This window comes from Anomalospiza imberbis, chromosome 3 (genome assembly GCF_031753505.1).
Source record: "Anomalospiza imberbis isolate Cuckoo-Finch-1a 21T00152 chromosome 3, ASM3175350v1, whole genome shotgun sequence".
In the NCBI taxonomy this organism is placed as follows: Eukaryota; Metazoa; Chordata; class Aves; order Passeriformes; family Viduidae; genus Anomalospiza; species Anomalospiza imberbis.
Genome location: NC_089683.1, coordinates 58674406 through 58697412, shown reverse-complemented (window position 1 = coordinate 58697412; position 23007 = coordinate 58674406). Strand labels below are relative to the sequence as shown.

Genomic DNA, 23007 nt, shown 5'->3' with positions numbered 1-23007 from the left:
GACACACAAGAATATCATGAACTCCTTCCCTTGAACTTAAGTATTATGTACACTTGGCTTCAGTCAACAGCAGATGCTTTTGATAGACCCAGGCAGCATTGACTCTTGATTTATTTTCTGAAGATTTCTTCAGGAGTCTTACACCAGTAGTTAGACAGAAAAACTATTTTTTAAAGTATAGTATCAGGAATAGTGCACCCTTTCCTAAAATTCAGATCATTTGGGCTCACACAAAAATCTAGACTAGTGACACTGTACAGCTGCCTTAGCCCCACAAAAGGAAGTCGATTATTGGGAATAAATAAATATTTCTTTATTGCCCAAAACTTCAAAGTATGTCCCAACCTCTAGCAGAACATTATTCTATAAATTATAAATTAATGATGTTGGTGCGTCAGATGGACCACAGAAGTAGCTCTCAAAAACAATCTAGAATATTTTGCTTAAGGTCACCAATTATTTTAATTAAACGTCATCCTATTACTGAGCCTGTGATCTTCATAATTATATAAAAAACACTCGAGAAAGTTCCCATTATAAGATGAGTTTATACAGCAATAAAGAATGCCATTTAAGTAGATAAACAAAAGAACGAAAAGGAGAGATAATTACGACCTCAGATTCTAATGTGGGAGACCTACTGTCAAAAGGCTGACATTAACCACAACAGAAACCATTATTGTTATTACTGCACATTTCTGCAATGTGCTTTGCACTGTATGACCCTGAACCTTAAGATATTATCAAGTCAGCTATACCAATTCAAACAACATAAGACCTTTGCAGTGGAACAAAATCTCCCTTTGTGGAAAGGTTACAAGAAAAATACGATGATAAAGCCCACGTGGAACTCCAACCATAAAGGGAAGGTTAAGTCTAGCTCTAAGTGGAGGAGTAACAGGCATTTTGAGACTGAGTCAAAAACTTTAATCCATCATCAAGTGGAGGCAAGGGAGGACAACCGAGTAATAAGGAAAGCACACAAAGAATTGAGATATGAGAAGGCAGCTTATGACGTGGCTTATGCTGGAGTTCTCATGCAATAGGAAAAACCAGCACTAGCCCCAGCTTGAAATGCAAAAGAAGCATCTACAGAGAATAAAGATGTAAACCATTCAAGAAAAAGGGAAGAGAAAACATTTGAAACAAAACCCAAACAAAACAAAAACACTTGCAAGCAATCAGTACAGGTCTTTTTTATGGTTGGGGAAAAGGAAACACAACATTTACTTCAGCTCTCTTCACACCACAAAATTTCAAACCTTTAGAATCCCAGTCTTTGGCAGCATTTTCATCTCACATGCAACATGCTTTCATACAAATGTTGGTCTTTTTCAGCCTCAAAGAAACAGGGAGAATCTTTAAATCTCTTTTCCTCTTTCTTGAACTATGAATTCAACACTGAATTAATATTTGGAGATTAGGCATTTTATGTTTAATTCATTCAAAATCTAGTGGGCTTTGTGATTCTATTCCATTAATCTATTCAGATAAAGGGAGTTCAGTAAATCTCTCATCACTCCTATTACTTAACCTATCTACATTCTCCCATTCAGTAAACTGTTTCTAAGCCAAAACTCTCAAGTACATTGCTGTTCCCATTTTTCATTCAGCAACACCAAACTTTCCTACCACTAAACAGTTTCTGTTAAGGAGAGGCAGGGAGATTCTTGCTATTCAGAAAAACACAAGACTTATTCTGGCAAATTGTCATCATAGAGATATTCCCACTGGTAACTTCCATGCAATACTCAATAGCAGGCATGCTTTATCTGTAACAGATATTTTTGTTGCATGCTTTGTATCAATTTAATGGTTTTGAATTAAATTTCCCTGAGAAACATGTATATATAATCGCATGAACAAGCCCACATGGTTCACCGAAACTAAATTATTTGTTAACTTTCTCACATTCCAAATTTTATAGCTCCTCATCTAGAAATTTTCTTTCAAAGAGAAAGCATCCTTGGGGTCTGTGGTGTTCAACATACTCATAAATAGATAGGCTGACATAATTCATAAACAAGAAGTTGAGGTTAGAAAAATACTATAAAAACATCAGATAAGGTTAGAAAGTAAACAGAAGGCTAGAAATTACTAGGAAAGGAAGGGAGGACAGAACAACTTCATAAATCACTGAGTTTATTATTGTGAGGCACACTACAGTGAACACTGCATGCAGTTCTCTTCTTCCCAAATTAAAAAGAGATATAAAAATAAATGAAAAAGGGATAGGAGAAAAACAGGTAAGATGATTTGAAATGTGGAACACCTCTGGTGTAAGAAATATCTAAATTTACTATACCTGCTTGGCCTGCAAGCCAGATACAAGACTAGATAATCAGGAATGGCAAAAAGATGAACAAGGTACAAAACACTAAAGCTTCTTGTCTAATACAAGAAAATTTCAAATTAAAATACCCCATGCAAGTTTCAGGACAGACAGGAAGAGGTTCTCTTTCACACCGTGGAGAAAGAAAACTGACAATGTGAATAAATTAGAAGGTGGTATATTTAGAAAGCTGTAGGCCAAATGTGATAAACAACAGAATCCCTTAAAGGTTAATAAATATAAGTAGGGCAACTTCAGCATTAAGTCTCCATCACATAGATAACTGGAAGACCAGAGTTTTTGTGGATTTGCTTTTCACTTCCTCCAGGCCTGCCTTGTTAAGTAGAACAAGGATGCGATGAGGATTTTAAATAACAGAGGAAAGGTGGCAAATGTAAGCGTATTTACCTGTTTACAAATAAAAAAGATGTTAAATAAAAACAATAGTTTTATTTTTAATTCATCTGAAAGCCTACCACTGGCTTTTCTATACCTTAGAACAAAAAAAGTGGTGCATTGAGCAAAGCTGAACATAACCAGTTTGGAGGAGATGCCCCCCACAAATTTACTTTTTGCATTTTTATTTCAGGATTAAAAAAAAAAAAAAAATCAACCAACCGTCTCAATGTTACTACTGGATTTTGTAGAGACTAAGTCTGAAAAAAAGTCAGTAAGAGTAGGCATTCCTTCTGCATCACATCACCAGCTTTTATTATCACAGACAGAAAAGTGTCTGAATCTGTATAAGTATCCTATTCATAAGAGATTTATAGAACTTACTACTAACTCTTTACCTAAGGCCTAGATGGATAAGCAACAAACTTACTCGTTTTCTTGGACTAAATAGGAGTGAGTATCCCTCTGAAAAATGCAAGTGCTCCCAAATCTCCTTCAACTTAATCAAATTTTATCTCTGTTAAAGAGAGATAATGATGCACAGTCACCAATTCCAAAAAAGGTAACTGTATCAAACTACAATTTCCTTGCCAAAAGTGCAATGATTCTGTAAGGGGTTTTTAAATATATGAATGCATCAATTTCAATTAAACAATTCAGCCAATAAAGGAATCTTGTCAAGTATTATGAAAAACAATATTCTAGCAAAAATTGAAGTACTATGCATCTTGCAAGAGCTCTAAAACAATTTCCACTTGAGTTTTAAAGCTGCAAGAGCCAAGATTTTTAAAGGCAGTTTTATAAAGCTTCATATGTAAATTCAGTCAGAAATTTTGACATTGAGACAGGTTTCAAAACTGCTAAGTAATTATATAATCAAATCATTAGAACCTAATCAGCAGTAATATTGCATATGGACAGTAAAATTGCATATGACACTCCCATGGCAGGGGATTTGGAACTAGGTGATCTTTAATGTCCTTTCCAACTCAAGATTCTATGAGTGTATGCTTATTAAAGAAATCTTAACCATATGAAATGCTTCCCTAGTGTTTTCCCACATGTCATTAAAAGAAAACAAAAAATAAATTCCAGATCATTAAAACAAAAGACCCAAATTAAAAATGCACCGAATGAGCACTGAATCTCTGCTATACAACAGTCGTTTTTTTCCTACCTATTGCTAATTAAAAAGCTCCACTTTTATACTTCCATATAAAATATTCAAGAATATTTAGAGGAAGAAAAGGAGGAGACCAATTAGAGTCAAATTTGCTTGGCTGTGTGTACTACAGAATAATGCATTTTAGATTTGAAGACACAGGTATAATCTCAAATTTTATTCAAGTTAAATATATTCCCTGTGAAAAGGTTTGTATAATATTTTTCAGTTTCTTTCTTGTTAGAAATTTGGTCAATCAACAACAGTTTGCAGCCACACTTTTTTTTTATTCTTGGTTTGGTTTTTTTTTTTGTTTGTTTGTTTGTTTTTTTGCTTGTTTGTGTTTGGGGTGGTTTTTTTGGGTTTTCTTTTTTGTTTGGGATTTTTTTTTTTTAATTTAAGAGGACAACAAAAAGATGGAACTATGATTAAGCTTGGAAACAGTGATGGGTAAATGGTTTACCAGCTAACTTCCCAGCCTGGAACAACATCTGAACCTGAAGCCCTTTGTCCACACTTCTGCTCCCTGTCAGCAGGCCCCAGAGGAGAGACATTTGACACTTCTGTATACATGCACAGTCTTGTAGCATTAACAGTCTATAATTTTCTCAGTTTGTCGAAAGAGTGTTTCAAATGTGCTTGGAAACACCTTATTTTTTTTAAACATCATTGTTGCTCTTCAAGACCAGCCTACCTCATTGGCATCCTGTTGAAAATTGCCAGAGAGAAAGAGTCTCTATTTTAAAGAGAAGGAATCTCTAATGTTTTGTAAACCAAACCCTGCTTGACAATAAAAGAGAAAATGTATGTGTAAGTGAAAGATACTATAAATAAGAAGTTATCTGTCAGAAGAGGCAGAGAGTCAGTTGCCCCGCTGATGATCAGAGTGTTAAGGGAGAATGCACAGAACAGGCCATGGCAGAGCTGCCAGACAAATCCTTTACACCAGTGTTTTCAAAGGAAGAAACCAGATTTTCCTGTGACATAAACCTGCTTTTCTGAAACTGAAGTTGGGCTTGAAGAGGCCAGAAATTCAAAAGCCTCTCTTCAAATGTCCAAGTATGGGAATGATTTACTAAACTATTGGGAGAAGACCTCTGGGGCTGAGTCCAGGCTCACTTTGGTGTCATTGCTGCCATTAGCCGCAGTAAGGGACTGCAAAAGTAAAACAGTGTGAACAAGCCAGCAGGTCCCTTGTGGACACAAACCTGAGTGTCTAAGCACGACTGGCCTTAGAGTCCAAAGGGCAGATGCAAGTAAGGCAGCTGTCTCCAAAGCCTCTTATGGCAATTCACTTTACAGGTAGGCCTCATTAGGCACACCGCTGCTGAATTAAACAGCTTTATAATGCTTCATTGGAAATAAAGCAGAATCCTACAGCTTCCTTTTAAAACATAAGGTTACTGTAGCTGCTGTATGTCAGTACAAGTCAATAATTTCATTCTTGATAGATTTATAACAGATAGAGATTGCTGAAGCTATGACTGCAATGTAGGTACTAACATTGCAATGTATCTCAGCATAGTGGTCCTTCCAAGGTGATTTTAAAAACTTTTCAGATTTTTGAGAACTTTTCTGCTTGAATCTCTCTACATAAATACATGTTTTGGTCACAGAAAAGTAACACCCCTTTCCAAATTCAAATTTTATAGCCTAATAAATCCTTCTTTTGAATACGATTCAGCCAATCAGCCCCTTATTTCATTCCCATTTCTCTTTCGGAAAATGAAACAGTGATGTAAATTGTGCTGAAAACCCAGGTGGGTTGACAATTAGTTTAAATGAGAAGCATTGTCTGAAATCTTCTAAAAAGATTAATCAAAATTTAATGTCTAATCTCAAACAGACCTGCCCCAAGTGACAGTGCTTAACAGCCTGGTTTCTGACAAGAATATCTTGACACTCAGTACTATAAATACGTAACAGATTTGTGTTCAGTCTGTGCACCTGGTTGTTACAGTCTTTTTGACTCCTGAGTTCTGTATGTCTATTTATGTGAGGTTTTTTTTCAAAAAATATCTCTTATCCTTTTCCAAACTGGGGCTTATTTATCCTCTATAATCAGGACCCCCTTCTATTGGAGATAGAGGGAGAGAGAAGTCACAGTGGGGGTTTAGATTCAGATATTCTGGTTCAACTCCTGGCTCTGCTACCAGTTTGCTCATTGACCAAGTCACACTATATATCTCAGTGCCCCAGAACTCCGACTAACTAAAATGCAGATCATAAAACTGGTCTTTCATGTAAAGTCTTAAAGAGCTGGTGACAAAAAATAGATGTTAACAAGCAGGCAAATGTCATTTGGGGTCTCTAATGACTATTCATAATGCACAGTTTGAGAACCAATGATCTACTAAATTAAAGATGAAGGTGCAAGGCATGATTCATCCTAATCTGTATTTTTGTATTCAATTTTTGGCAGTCATAGCACAGGTTTTAAAGAGCATCTTAGGACATGTAGAAGTGAAACAAGAGAAGTCCAATTAAACCATCATTCGAATGAATCCCTTTCAGTGTCGACTCTTCTAATAAACTCATACCAAGTTTTGGTTACAGTAAATATGGCAACTGCCCCATTTCTAGACAATATTTACAATAGGCCTTTAGACATTTCAGGGATCACAATAAAGCCTTTTGAGGAACATTCTCTACCTTTACATCAACCATGATTTGGGAAAGCCAGTCATTTTAGGACACCAAGTCCATTGGCATAAATCTCAAAGACAATAAGAAATTTTAATTGCTACATTTCAGAAATTGAGTATTGGAGGTGTTTGGCCTGATACCAGGACTGAGTGCTAGAACTGAACTGCAAATGTCTAACCAAGAGAAGAACCAGAATAATACAATCACAGAATCATGGACGGCTTTGGGTTGGAGATGATCATCTAGTTCCAACTAAATTATCATCTAGTTCCAACCTCCTTGCCATGGTCAAAGACACCTTTCATTAGACCAGGTTGCTCAGAGCCCCATCCAAACTGGCCTTGAACATTTCCAGGGATGGGGCAATGTTTCTGAGCAACCGGTTCCAGTTCTCTCCACCACTTTCAGGGAAAAGAATTTTCTCATCCAAACCTACCCTCTTCCAGTTTGAAGCCACTAGCCCTTATCCTACCACTAAATTATCTTATAAAAAGTCTTATCTTATAAAAAGTCCCTCTTGAGCTCTCTTATAGCTCTAGTACTCTAGGAATTACTCAAGTAATGAAAAAAGTATGAAAAGGCCAAAAAGCTAATATAAACTCATATACAACTATAATCAGCTTTACAATTTCAAACAAGTGTTCAAGAGTTAAACATTAAAAATCCTGCATTCATTCCTCTTTTTTTTTTTTTTACATATTCTGTTATAGCATATAACTAAGCATAAGAAAATTTTTCCTATTTTATCCCATATCCACCTGGCTGTAAAAGGTCTGAACCATGTATAAATTCATTGCTGAATCTGCTTTGAGCAGGTGGCTCAACAAAAGACCTCCTAGATTTCCTTCGAGCACATATAATTTTATGAAGTGGAATAGAAAGATAAATCATATTTTGCAAAGGTGTTCACAATAATGGTCGCGCTAATTTTGGGGGCAGAACCCAGTAATATTGTATTTTGTGACAATTTAATTGCAGTGATCCCCTTTGCATGTGTGCAAAGAGAAGAAAAAATATTTCACTAAAAAATCTGATTTCATTTCCACCTTATTTTCCCAGAAAACTGCTGTAAACTCACAAAATTTTGCTTCAAATGTGCACAAGTACACAGTTTTGGCCCAACAATTCCAACTTTAAAGAGTACATTTCCTCATACATTTATCAGGCCCCACCTACATTTATTTGGCTGAGTACAGAACAGTATGTCTAATACGCATCACTGAGGTTCTCCTTGAACAAACCAGAATCATTTCACATCCACAATCCATTTCCTTTCATTCACTAATTTCTCTTTTTAGTATAATAGTTCATTAAAACATAAGTACATGAAAATATAGAAGACCTTGAGCCCATCCAGTGGTTGCATCAGACATCAATTTACTTCTACTTTTGAGAATGATTTTAATGACTCTCTAGACTTTTTTCATGAATAAATATAGAATTCGGAAAGCAAGTGTAGCTCTCTCAATTTAAAGACAAAAAACAGCAAGGTCCTTCTCTGAGAGAATGAAAAATTTGTTTTTTCATTTTCCCTGTAAAAATTTATCTTAAATTTCAGCAAGACTGTTGCACTGAACCAGACTGGCTTGGAAGCAGGTAACCATTTCAAAAGAACGTAAGAGAAAACCTGAAGCCTAGAGACTCCAATCTCTAGGAGTTAATGAAAGCGTCTACAGTCAAATGGCACGTGGTTTTAGCACTCTGTTACAGCCAGCAGAGAGTTTCACTCCCTGGGTTGTATCACAGTAATTTCTGAAGCATTCTCAGATAATTTGTGAGGGTAACACAGAAGGATGTAGGCTTCAAATGTACTGTAACATTTAATGTTGTAATTCCATTATCACAACAATCAGTACACAGAATCTTCTCTCTAGAACCTGAGATTTCAGGCTGTTCAAAGCCAGTAAATACCCCATACCATATACAAAGTCACCATCTCAATGTAGCACATGAGCACTCAAATCCTTGATAGCCATATTTCCTAAGATTTGATGTTAGAAAGCCATCAGCATTCGACAATTGAAAGAATTATGTCGGTGTCAGGGTGGTTAAAACATGGCCTATCAGACAAATAACAGATTTTTCTTTAGGCATCTTGCACTTCGCATTATGGCAATTTTTTGCCATAGCCGCGAATTCCACTAGGACCCTGTTGCTCCTATCCCACACAGCACTTAATGATAAATCTGTCCTGTCACACATTGAAAGGGCGGGGGGGAGGGGGGAAGAATGCAGCATGCCAATTACTAGAAACCCTCATTCACTTACCACACTATAAAAATAATTCATAAAAAACAATAAAACAAGGTGCTTTTGGTTTCATAAAATTAGGGTCTTTGGGCTCAAGTCACCGGAAAGCTTTTAGAACAATGGAGAAAAAGAAAACTAGGTCTGTATTGGAGCAGAGGTCACCCGCACCTTACGTATGGTTGGAGCTTCAGGGTTGCAACTGTTGTAAAGACTCCATTTGAAAGCTGGTACCCTGCATCATGTGAAAGTTAGAGTACACTTCTCCAAACCAGGACAAAAACAAGCTTCAAGAAGGCATCAGCAGATTGTAAACAAAACCAAGGCTTCTCTCCCCTGATACAGAACAGAAGTAAAAGGGACATAGCAAGGATTTTATTTGATGTGTCCATTTTATCCTCACGTTCAAACAGGGGAGCATAGACTAATTAATAACATATAATTTTAAGGTCCCTTGGGTTTGTTTATTCAGAAAGAGAGAATGAAGCATTTGGATAAAATATAACAACTTTAAATTATGCCTCAGATGCCCACCGCATCAGCAGAGATTCTTGCAGTCTAATTGTCTCTTGAAGCAGCACAGGAACAGATGCAGAAGGAAACACTTGCAAACACAAGAGGAGAGGAAAAAAAAAACTCTTCAGTACTGAAAAAAAGTTTTTAAAAGACCCAAGAATAGGGAAGAAAAAAAAAAATCCATAAAATTTCCACAGGAAAACATAAAAGGAATTCATCAGTAAATGTTCCTATCACACAGTTCAAGGGCCACTTGAAGCCTGCATTTTTTTCCTGCATGAAGCCTCTAAAATATATTTCAGTTGTGTCCACTCTACTAAAAATAATATATAGGAACATTTTCATTCTGCATTAAGTGACCTTCTGTGAAGAAAACCTCAGCAAACATATTCTATATCATATGCTTAGAATTTACCAGACACATTTAACCAAGATTTTGCCTGCCTTCCATAATATTTACTAGAAGTACGTATTTAATATCAGTTATTACTCATATCACTTAAATGGCAGATAAAAGTCACAAGTTGGCAACTTTTAAAATTTATTGAGAAACTTCAGCTAATTTAGTGTAGAAGAAAAACTGAGATTATATTTAGGGGAAAGAAAGATTACATGCATTTTCCACTATATCTAAAAGTTGTATCATCATAAGCAAATTGTGGAGACAGAAATAAAAGTAAGATACAAATAAATATTCAAGCATATGATAAAATTAATGCCTTTAAAAAGGCAAATCCTTCAACATGAACATGAGGTGATTATTTAAACTAAAAGATCCAATCACAAGAACTAGGTATTTTTGGAGAACAGTGTGAATCTTAAGCTAATCACAGAGCTATATTATTTTAGTATGTTGAAGAAAAATTCCATTATATCTATTAAAAGAGAAAATCTTCATAGCTTTGCTCAGAAAAAAAAAATTAAGAACATTTAAACATTATCACTTAAAAGTTAAGCCAGATGGCATAACAAGAATATTTACTTAACCTTTATCTTCATCTGAGAGAAATGTGACAATTATAAAAGTCTAGATTTAGAAGAAAAGTTTTTCTTCCCCACACATCCATGTGGTCAATAGGGGATCAATAACAACTCCAAAAAACCTTTGAATGTTTTACTTCATGTACATTAACTTTACCTTCCTTGAAGTCATCTCCAGGTATGACAGATTTATTGCTTTTAACTGAGGGATCTCAAGATTTTTTACCAAGACTTCATAAAGTAAATATTTTAAAACTCTTGCCTATGAGCCAGTGATGGACTTCTTGCATTATTAATAGTACTATAAGAGCAGATACAATTTATGCTGATCCTGCTCTCGTTTCTAAACTGTGAGTTTAGTTCCTTAAAATAAGAAAACAGCAAAACAATAAAAATACCACAACACTGCCTATTTTTGAACTGCCTGTTCCTGTAGTGACTATACAAATCTTACAACATTGTAAAAGGAAAGGAAAGGATGAAATCCAGATTACTTTTCTCAGGTGAGAACCACTGTATGAAATAACGATTCCAGAACATTTATATTTGAAAGAAAATTTGGACAGAATTGCAATATTTCTTTTGGATTACTTAAATCTAAAAAATGCTTGTTGAGAAATCTTCACAATTTTTATGAGAGTAAAACAGTTACAAATAGAATAGTCAAAAACCTATTAGAGACTGCATCTTAGAGGAGATATAAAAAACATAAAACTGGTATAGTGGATCATTAAATACACTTAAGTGTAACTGGATGCAAATGTGCCAAATGAAAAACGTAATGTCATTAACATAAAGCATAATTATAAATCCTAGCTATGGTCTGCCATGTGTACAAAGGTCAAAGCTAAATTTGCATGGCTTATTCATGTATGGATTCTCTGGTTTTAGTGTGCCTTTCCAGAACCTCTATTTTTTCTGGATCATACCTGTGTTATTAACTACATACCCTTTGAAGAGTTCTAGCCTTATAAACCAGGATGTTCAGATCAATACATAAAATCTCATTAAAAAACCAACCATCGTCTTAACTTCTAGAAGCAAAAGCAGATTTTATGTCTTCCTGCTGCCTGCATCCCAAAATTGAGATTAATAAAATCAGTCTCAGCTCTTTCCCAATCCTTGAGTTGAGAAAAATGCAGATCCAGCCTCAAGTGCAGCAACAACTAATCATTTTTCCTTTAGTCTTTCCCTTTTTCTCCTAATATTCTCAGACTTGGCCTACCGTTGCTGAACTTATAAATGATTTGTTGAGGAAAGGACAAACATGATGAGCTACTCTTCTGTCTTGCACCAGACTTTCTGTGGCATAAGTAAGCATTAGGTGTGCCAAAGAAAGGAAGAACCAGTCTGTAATCTAACTAGCTCTTTACACACAAAATACATGGGATCTAATCCCTTCAGCTCTGTGCACGTACTAGTTTGCTAAGTTTTTCCTATAGATGTAGGTTTTCCATTACTCTTCATTGATAAAAGCAATGTGAAATTTTTAGCAGGCTACAACAAACCATCATTATTACATATCTTCCAGGAAAGTGGCATTTATTGTAGTTCTTATGAAATGAGTAAGCCTTTAATATTGTTGGGTTAAATTAATTCATATCTAAAATACGCATATGGTACTGGAACAGAGAAATTAACTTTCCCTTCCAGGATTCACAGAACAAAAATTACATATCCAGAAGTTTATTTAACAAATATGAACTGATTTGAGACCACTAATGCTCTTCCTACTGAACTGCAAAATGCTGCAAAATCTTGGGTTAAATTTCATTCATCAGGATCTGAAGCCTACCATGAGACCAAAACAACACTGAGTTAAAAAAAATAACAGAGGAATTCTAATTCTATTGGACATCAATGGTCCTCTTATTTTTCATGCAAAATTGGACAAGATAACATCATATTCCAGAGCTTTTCATTTTTATTTAATATACTTCAACTCAATAAAATCAGTAGCTTCCTCCTTTAGTTAGAAACCATATCAGCTGCCCAATGAAGCCAAAAGGCAGGAAGGCAGACAGCAACGCTGAAGATTTGATGACAGCTATGTACGTACCACCTTTCATCATTCCCACTTCGTAGCATTTTCTCAGTCGGCAGGCCTGGCAACTCTTCCTTCGGTTCTTGTCAATGGTGCACTGGTTAGTAGCAGGACACATGTAGTCATTGTGCCCTGTAAAACCAGAGGGAAAGTAAGGACACAAGTTATACACAGACATAACAAAAATTACTACAACATCTTGGGAAAAAAAAAATGTAGGGTTACCATCATAATGTCTCGTAAAAGTGTTGATACAGATTTTGAACCATCTCTATGCCACACATTTATTCGCAAATTCTTTAAATTAAAACTTCTGTAGACTAATTCATATAGCAAACAATTAAGCAACCACAAAAGAGGATCTATTAATATGAACAAGTGCCTTGACTTCCTTGCTATCAGGCCAAGAAATACAACATGGTTTTGTACAACATACATCTGGTTTGTGTGCCTGTGCTGATGTTTAACCAATAGACTGCAGAAAATGAGGTTTACAAAATTAAAAAGATCTACGTACAAAAGATTTTATCTATGACAGTCAATTCCAGTAAAGAAACAAACAACATAAAACAGAAGCAAAAATCCTCAAATAATTAATTGTACCTCAGGGATAAATCTGTCACTAATTTCAGCTGCATGTCTACTGCTTTGTGCAAAAACTTTCTGACTTGACAAATTCTAAAAGAATTCTAAAGATTGTTACTGGTATCTTCTCCTTCAGAGCTTCTCTTCCTCATTTCTTACTCTCTTTAGCATTATTTGTTACTGCCAAAAAGCATCTATTCCAATTTGCTCTTTAAAAAAGTATGCTTAAATGTGCTATCAAATTATTTGCTAAACACTGACAAAGGTTAGCAAGGATGAAAAAGTCTCTTCAAAATTATCTCATTGGTGCTCTGCATTAATCTGAACATAACTAAGGTACAGTACACACATGCAAAAAATAAAAAAAGTTACTGCAGTACTGTTTGTTCTTTCTTTGAGGTCAAGGGATCAGCTTGAGGTAAAGTAGGGTGGAGGTTTCACAGAGGCCTTGGTCTCATCAAATCATCTATCCTTGACTACAAATTAGAAAATAGAGTAAAAATTACTATCAGATTACATACACCAGGAGCATCTGCTCTCTAATGCTGCATAACTGGGATCTCATCAAAATAAGTAGCCAGCCTCTAAACTTGTTAATAGGGGAACAGCTGACTATGCCCTGTCTCAAATAGACTGAATTATTATTTTTTAGGTCTACTGGATAGAACAAAATAATACCGGAAAAGTCCCTATCCATATGCTTTGCTCCAGCACTGCAGTAAACAGGTACAACTGAACCACCATATCAACCCAGCATGAGAGAATACTTTGATTTTCAGTTCCTCTGGTAGGATACAGACCTATATCTGATTCAAAATCTTTCACATGTAAAGAAATTTTTAAAAATCAAGTCAGAAAAAAAGCAGCCTCAACCACATATGTAGTATCTACAGAGAAAAGGAACAGAAAAAAAAGTGCCATACTTTTAAGAAAATGAACTTATATTGAGTCACACTCAGCAGCAGTGAAACAGTGACCTGACCTCCATCACCTGCTTTCAATCAGCTGCCGTGTTTCATTAGCAAACTTTGGAAACACCATGAGATAAAGATGGAACATTTTAATTACTCTTTTTAAAAACAAAGAAGTACTTTGAAAGAATAGCTAATCTTCCTGGTGAAGTTAAAAGGTAAATTCACATGGTGAATGAGTGCAGGCTCTGAATTCAGCAAATAATGCAGAACACCAGTTAGATCTCTCTAAAATGAGCAGATAAATCCCACTTAGGTCAAAGCTGAAATCACACTAACCACCTTTGCTGGATTGGCTGATTTTCATAGTGTTCAAAGGTTAAAAAAAAAAATGACAGAAGTGACTGCATGCAAAAAAAACAAAAATCAGATGTAATCAATATCATCAGGGCAGCCATCCTACTTTTGCTATGCTTATGTGGATGATAACCTTCTCCTTGGCTATGAATCTGTATTTACTTGTGCAAACCATAAGTGTTTGGAAATAAACACTTGGCTGGTAGAATAGTACATAAAATAATCCTATTTGTAATAGAGCTACAGTTCCTACATTAATATAATATTGTTTTTCCTTTTGAAGAGTTTTATCATTAATTTACCCTTTAAATGTTAGCATAGTCTGTTTTTATGCACATGATCTGCACCTTAGACAATACACTGTTCACTCAAAGTGCTTGATTGACTTCACAGAATAATGAATGTAAAATCTGGCTGCTAAAACCAGAAGGATCTGTGTGTGATGGGCATTCTTCTTTAGATTGCAAGGATCATTGTTTAGCCTTTCAGATTTCCTGGAAATCTAGGGAAAAGATAATGCATTTAATATTTATTATACTTTTTGGTTTATTTTAATCAATATGACTTCAACAGATGGGAAAACATGTAAGCAACCAGAAGAAAATGTTCGATAATTTGAGAATACAATAAAAAGCATTATCAATTTAATCAGGAAAGAAGCAAGAAGCAAAGGGAAGAAGGAAGGCAGGAACCTTTCCTGCTTCTCCACCATACTATCTGCTTTCAGGTATTTAGGTGCTGGAAGTGAAAAAAGAAGTTTCCTTTGCAAGTCACAGACAGACTAGGGCAGTCTTGCTTGGGGTAGCATGAAAGAGAAAAAGGCAGGAAAACACAAGGAATAGGTAATATGCAAAAACAAGTTTTATTTTAAAGTGAAATAGTATAGAACTAAATAACCTTGATCTAGGTGAATTGTCTTTCAATTTTTCTACATTTATCTAACACTTAAAGCTCATCTCTTGGGAAAGTTGATTCCAATCAATCTGACCTACTAGAAGGGATTTCTCCCTGGTAGGAATGGTCAACATGAAAATGGGACACATCAGCAGGTTCCCAGTTGCCCTGCTCTTTGTTTTCATGGTATCGAAAGCATGGTACATGCTAGAAGAGAGGGTAATTAGGCTACTTGAGAGCTGGTATCACAGGACTACCAAGAGGAAGAAATGCCTTTAGTGATCACCGATGCTTGTAGAGGGAAGCATACATCACTTCAACTCTGTGATCTCACTGAGGCTTTCAAAAAATAAATTATCAAATAACCTGCACAAAATTAAAGGCAGTGAATTGAATAGGGTGGATCGCCTAGTTTTAATCCCCCATATGTATAACTTAGACTTTTCCATGGTAGCTCATGACAGTGCAAGGGACCTTTTGGAAGAGCTTAGGAAGGGATGGTCTATTTTTCTTAGGAAAACTCAGTAATTGTATTTATTAAAACAGTAAAAATAAAATTAAGTATAAAAAATTAAGTAATTACAGCACTTCAGGAAATGCTACGGTCTCTCCAAATTGGGGTGCAAAAATAAGACCCTTTGCTCATGTGACTCTCTGCGTGATAATGACCAACAGAGGAGGGGAAGAGGAAAAGGATGTCTAAACTGAAGTAGCTGAATTGACTCATCATGCATCTAGAACAAAGCCAGTAATAATTATTATCCTTTTACTACTAAGTGCTTTTCCTTTAATTATTATTTTATTTTCAATCCTCATGTCACACATTTCTTAAACTATTCTTTACCTATCTGAATAAAGCAGCTACCAGCTTAGCCATTATCTCTGGAAGCACCAGATCCTTCTATGATCTGACAGTAAAATTAGCAAAATTTTCATACATGACAGCTAGGATGAAAGGAAGGAAAGGAAAGCTAAATTGTAGACTTTATCCACACCTTAAGGTGTCAAACAAGACTGGAGATGAAAAGCAAAACCTTGGAAAAATTACATTTAAAAAAAAAAAAAAAAAAAAAAAAGCACTTGGACATTACATAGGCTAACCCAGTAAAAATAAATGTTGAATGTAAAATAAAAAATAACACAAATTGTATGTTAAAGTGCCCAATAAAACTGTACTTACTGGTTTTAAAATCACATTTTTTCCTAACAGCTTCACAGAAGAACAGAAGGTTACGTCTAAATCCTTTATAAGCACAGATACTCAAATTCACAGCTTAATTACTCTCAGAAAAGGTCTTTGGATTTGGAATTTAGGTTCTCTTAGCAACTACTCAGCACTGCTGAGAAGATTAATCTTCTTTCTGGTTTTAAACAAGTAAAACATTAGGAACATTACAGTAAGGAAAAGGGTCTGGAAGGCTGTAAAACGTACTTCATTTGCATCCAGTGAGGAAGCCCCTTTTTTTCTGCATACCTCAGAAGGAAAGATTATGAAATAGCCTGCATTAGCAGGAGCCTGCAAGGATCATCAAAGCCAGCTCCTGGTCCTGCACATGACTGTGGCAGTCACATTCTCTGAACAGAGAGACATAATTCTCTCTCTACGGGTTTTTTCCTGAAGAAGCACAGAGAGAAGAAGAAGAGAAAACAATTCTCATCTGTGCCTGTGTTTGTGCCCATGTGGAATGTGGTATGGAAATTATTTACCCAAGGTGATTGCTTGATTGGATTCTGGTGATGGTTGTTTGGATTCATGGACCAATTGGATCCAACAGATGTGTCAGGACTCTCAGGAGAGAGTCGTGGGTTTTTTGGTTAGTTAGTTAGTGATAGTTGTTGTTAGTATAATCTAGTGTCATATAGTTATAGTACAATATAGTATAATAAAGTAATTAATTAGCCTTCTGAAATCATTTGAGTTCAGAGCTCATTCTTCCCAGGCGTTGGGGGTCGCTTTTATGATACAGGACAGTCCCAACAATTGCACCATGTGCCTGAGAGCACTGACACACATCAATCACAGAACCATAAGATGAATGAGAAAGGAGGAGAGGTTAAAATTTATACACTCCATGTTATGTCCTTCAGTTGTGTCATGGAGCTCACAGACTGTGTTTGTCTTCTAGTGGAATGTTCTTGTCTTCCCTTAGGTATAAACTATAACTGCTCACATGAGCAGGTAATTCCAGCCAAATGGCTAATACCGAGCTCTTCTTAAACTTTTCCATATAGTAACAGGAAAAATTAAGAGATGAGGAGAATGGGCACTGCATAGGGGTACCAAGCCTGCTGCCATCTCACTAGTATAATAATGCATGAACTTATATATTGAGAAAGGGTAATATATTAAAAAAGTCACAATTTACCTTTATAAATCTATAAATATAAAATTATTTTTTCTCCTCAAGCAAATAATTTTGAAGTTTTTATTATTGGCCTTATCTTAAAATTTAATTTGGTGTTTCATCTACTATTTCAGGATTATGATGCCAATGTGCAAAGTTTACTTTTACCCTGCTCCAATTTTTCTAATTTTAGACAAGGTAACAAAACAGAAAGTATATTTTTTTCCTCATGACAAATAAAAATAGATAAAAATACTGATCCAATCTTACAAAATCTGGCAAGGAGTATGACATCAAGTTTCTGTTTCCCTAGCTGATAAATCACAATTGTTTTAAGTTCTTGGCACATGATTAAAAGAACAGCTGTGTTAAAGGGAAAAACTCCCACAATGTATTATTCATGACCATCTCAATATGATCTCTCCAGAGACAAAAAGCATTTTCAGAGAGAGTTATAGGCATGTCATGGCCATCTTATTCCCATAGACTTTGAATGAAACTCTTGTATTTTTAGCTTACCATTTTATTTGAGCCAAAATGGGAAGGGGAAGAATTCTAGTAAAGAAAACTCCCACAACTATTATAAAGAGCCTAAGAAGCTAAAAATATTGCAAATTACTCTTGTGCGCTCAAAATCCCACCAAATGTTATTGACAAAAAAAAAAATTAATGTAACTCTCCATTTTTATTCCAGGTATAACATCAGGTTTGAATCTTCAGTAACTGAATGGTTCCTGCTATCATACATTTTTCAAGGACCTGTGTGGTGGATTTTGAACTGAGTTTTCTGCATTGAAGTTTGTAAAACTGAAACCTCAATACAGGCAACAGCTGGCTTGCTAAATTATTATACTACTTTTTGACACCATTATTTTGACCAAAAAAAAAAGACTGTTTTACTCCTGTGTACCACTTTCTCCTGCAAATCCTGGTTAAATACTTTAATTAACTGATGTGTATCTGTGATCCTTGGTTTGCTCCCTCCTACCCTAACATCATCCATGCTCTATAGTATGAAGAGTCAACCAAGGTATCTTAGTCTCTTGCCCTGCATATCTCTAGCCATATTTTAGAGTGGGAATAGCTATGTTATCTGTCACACTCTCTAAAAGAAAGTGAAACAGTTTAGCACTTTCCTGCAAGACAAAACTTACATGCTCTCTTGTAATTTTTAAATGTAAAGTGCTTTTTTTTCTCATGTTAATATTTTGAACTGCTGAAAGGCTCAGTCTTGACCTAGGAGTAATGTGAGTTTTCAGATGAAATATTCACTAAACACTTGCAACATGTAATAATGTTTAATTTTTTGTTGTTGCTTGATATTGCACAACAGTCATATTCCAGAGGAAGTAAAACAACATTAAAAGTGATAATACAGGGTATATTAAGAACAGCTTCTAAAAGCCAGGAATTCTATCTAGGAAGTGGAAAGAGCTTTGGATTTGGCAGAAGAAAAATAAATTACCACTTATAAAATCAGATAAGAGTCAGTTCTCTACTCTCTGGCAATGTGTGTTGGCCAGCTTCAGAAATGTTTTTAATATTGCCTAGATTGACACATCATATGTCAGCTAGGAATATATAGTTCAGATGATTTCAGAAAATCAGTCTCAGAGAAGAACTGTCCGAGTTCACTGTTACAATGGAAGCTGATACTGGATAAGGCTCTATAGTGTCTGTCCAGAATCCAGTTATATGTAGTGTTTTCCTCACAAATTGGTAGTAATCTGGAGTATTTCTTTTAATTGTTCTTCATTTGTAGATGACATTTATATGTGTTAGAAGAACAGAGGAAAGGCCAGACTACTTTGCTAGCCAGACTGAAATAAATGGCAGGACAGTACAGAATAAGAATTCCAAATTACCTTAGCAAACTGGAGGTACCACATGGGGAAACAACAGCACAAAAGCACAAAGTACAAAGGATTGGTATAAATCTCTGCATTAAAATAGGAGTAATCATATGCACAAAACAATGAGGAAAATAAATGGTTTCTTCTGCAGAAAAGTATGCCTGATTTTATTCTGCATCACACATTGATTATGAGAGAAGAGTATCATGTTTTGGTAAATAAGGCAAACATTACAGTGTGATGGATATAGACAAATACCATGTGATGGCTGGGCTTGTAAGGTAATCTTATTGCTCTGTTCAGTTCTTGTGAAACACCATATTGAAGGAAATCATGCTTCAAGAAAAAAAAGAAAACAGCAGAAAGTGGAGAACCTCCAAAGCAGAGCAACTAGAAGATTAGACGTCAAGAAAACAAGACCTATGAGAAAATGTTGAATAAACCCTGTTTCCTCAGGTTAGGTAAAACAGAATAATTTTTTTCCAAATGTAATAGCAAACTTCCATGATTTAAAGGTTGCTGCAGAAAGAGAACACTTTTTTTTGTGGCATGATTCTCAGGAAAATAAGTGATGACTTTAACCTGCAGGCAGGAAGACTCAAATTTCCCAATAGCATTCAAAGATAAGGAGAATAAAACATTGGATCAAGATACAGGTTTTAAGAAGCAGATCAATAAACATATATAAGGAATTGGTAGAAGCCGATCCTCTCACAGGACAGAAAGATGAACTAGAGCTCACTGTCCACTGCAGCCCTATGATTTGCTTAGGCCTTGAAAAATAAGGAAGTATCCTGGATACAAACATCTTAAGCCACTATCACATCCATGCTGAATGCAGTACTTAAAATTTGCTAGAAAACTAGCACATTCAAATTTGTCTTGCCAGGCAAAAAGAGGTACTGACTCCTGCCTTTCAATAGCACTCAAATTTCTGAAACAAGATCACCATAAATTGCATAGCTGCAATTAAAAATGCATGTTAGAGAATGCAATCAGAGCCAAAAAAATGCAATCAGAGCACATGTTTACCTCAAGGAACACAGGAGAAAAACTACTAAATGCAAAAAGTAAATCAAAAGAAGTTTCGGAAGAACCTGGCTGACCACCAGCAGTTAGAGCAGTCTCAGTGACAGCTAAACCCAGGCAGACTTTCCAAATCCACCTTTTTCCAGTCTTCAAATGTCCAACAGCCATCTCCAACTGGAACCATGAGGCCAGATGCCCATCTGCAGCTCCCTATTGATTGGCTGTGATTAACTCTGCTAGTATCACTGAAGTTCCTGCTCTGTATTTTGGCTGACAGCTCATAGTACCAGTGTACAAGCAGTCGTATTAGGGAGTTTCTGCCTTCTTGGCTGCAGGATCTGAGCTGTTGTAAAACAGATTACAAAAATACCATCAAAACAGAAGACAAGAATGGAAAATTAGAGGGAAGATCTCAGAAACCTCCCAGATTGACACTATTGCAATTGCTGCACTTCACCATTACCTAAACACTCACTTACTAGCATGTTTTACTAGTAAAATTCTCTCAAATATGAAAATATGTATACATTACCACCCCTCTCAACATTACATATTTTCAACAAAGTACAACTCTATCATTATCAAATAAAAACAATTGATAACACTCAAAATCTACTGCCAAAACTCTCCTACTTGATGGTCAGAAGGTATAACTGCTAATTAAAATCCAGATTCAAGGCACACAAGCAAAATACTTCCCAGCTCCAAGAATTCCTGCACTTCAGAGACCATTATATCTCTGATCAAGACATTAAAGGCAGGCCTCTGGAATTCCTCAGCTATTCATCCATTCTCAGAAGCCAACCTGTTCTGGTAATGCCTCCCATAATGGAGTAATTTTTAACTGCTATATGTGAAATATGCCAGATATGAGCAAAACCTGTAAACAAAAGCAGAGAAGATGCACCTGAAAAACATAAGAAGGGCACATGAAGGGGAAATAGAATTGGTGATTTCTAGAATGCTTGAGCAATTCTGGGATAAGGATACCCTCTAATGTAAGGATTTACTCCTGGTTTGTTGTGAGTCCCTTGTGCTGCCTCTAGGTGTTTGCAGACACCCATATGTAGGCATTTGCTGGATGCTTGTCAGAGGTGGTATGAGTAATTCCTTCTTGTCTCATAGGGCTTGGTGGCCATCCAAAAAACAAGGGAATTAAAGGGGGAAAGAATGTGTGAGTCACAAGGGGTTTTTTAATTTGTAAATGGCATTTGTAAGGCTCATGTTGAAATACATCATCCAATTCTGACATCCAAATTTTAGAGAGGCTGTTATGGGTGTGGGGGAATGCATAAAGGTGCAAAGATAATGGACTCAGAAGATAGAAAGATATACAGCAGGAGACTGAAACATTTTAGTTCACTTAAGATATCAAGGTGATTTGATGACTTGATGACTTAATTTTTAAGAACTTTCCACAGGAGAAAGAGAGTAGTAGTTACTAAGACTGGTTCATGAAAGTGATGGAAAAGCCAAAGTAAGACACATAACTTCAAGCAATACACATTAATTTGGTAAATTTTTAGCATATGGGAGGAGAAATCATTAGAATAAGCCATCATTATGGCTCAAGAAAATGCTTGAGGCCATGGGCGTCTTGAGTGTGGGCATCTTCTAAAATATTTACCTCCATCAAGTTACTAGGCTTTGGAGATGGATAGCATATAAAGTTCATATTGAGAGAAGAGACATTTATCTAATGGCCCTTCTTGGTCCTAAAATTCATAAATATTTTAGAAGAGAAGTACAGTGTGCTGCGTTGTGGCTCCTTGTTATGCTTCTGAAATCAAGTCCCTCAACCCAATACAATTCTGAAGGCTACATATGCTGGGGGAAGAGTAATGCACTCTTCTATCACCAAGTAACATGGTATTCTTGTCCTGTGACTTTTCTCTCCCATGAAAGCTTGTACATTAATAACACTCTGCACTGAGGTTTCTCAAAACAAGGTCCCAAATCACTTCTGGGACATAAACTAACAAAACAGACTGACATAGGCAGTTTCAGGACACAGTTCAGGTTTCCCACAAACCATCTGTTGTTTAAACAGAACTGCAAACTTGCACATACTGAGAAAATTTCTAATTCAGGTTACCTCTTAAGTTTTAACTACTTGACAACAAAGAAAAATACCTTAGCATTTAAAACTCGCAAAATATTACCAGGAACATTCCAGATCCCCTGGATAAAAGTAAAGCTATCTATTGTCAGCTCATGTAAGTTTCAATGCAGATGTGAGTTTTCATAAAATTTCAGTATATACTTACACAGGTAAATACAGATATCTCAGTTATCACTGAGAATAACAGAGGTGGTTCATTACCACATACAGCTTGTTCATGTCTGTCCTTACTGTTTCCTGTGGTTCTATTAAGAACAATGTAGAATGTTTGTATACAGTCTAACAGGGACATCAAGGTTCCTTACAGCAATTCTCCTATGAAATCTCTGATGAGAAGTACAGAAATTATTATCTCTGCATCTATATATTCATTGAAAAATACAGGTTAGCAAAAAACAAAGTAGCACAGTTATCTTTGCTGAAACAACAAAAAACTTTGCTTAAAGCATTTTGGTTTATTTTTGTTCATACAAAAAAGTACTGTGAACCTCAACAGTGTTTAATCATATGAGTCACAGGAATTTTTTCCCATTTATTTTAGGAATGCAAAGCATATATATGTAGTATATATAATAAATCAAAATGCA

General features: G+C 35.7%; 1 protein-coding gene across 1 annotated transcript in view; it reads right to left on the bottom strand.

Moving 5' to 3' along the window:
• ESR1 (estrogen receptor 1) overlaps nt 1-23007 on the bottom strand; it is a 132468-nt gene that overhangs the window by 51460 nt on the left and 58001 nt on the right. The window contains 1 exon segment of the mRNA XM_068184633.1: nt 12340-12456. Coding sequence (XP_068040734.1) covers nt 12340-12456 — 117 coding nt within the window.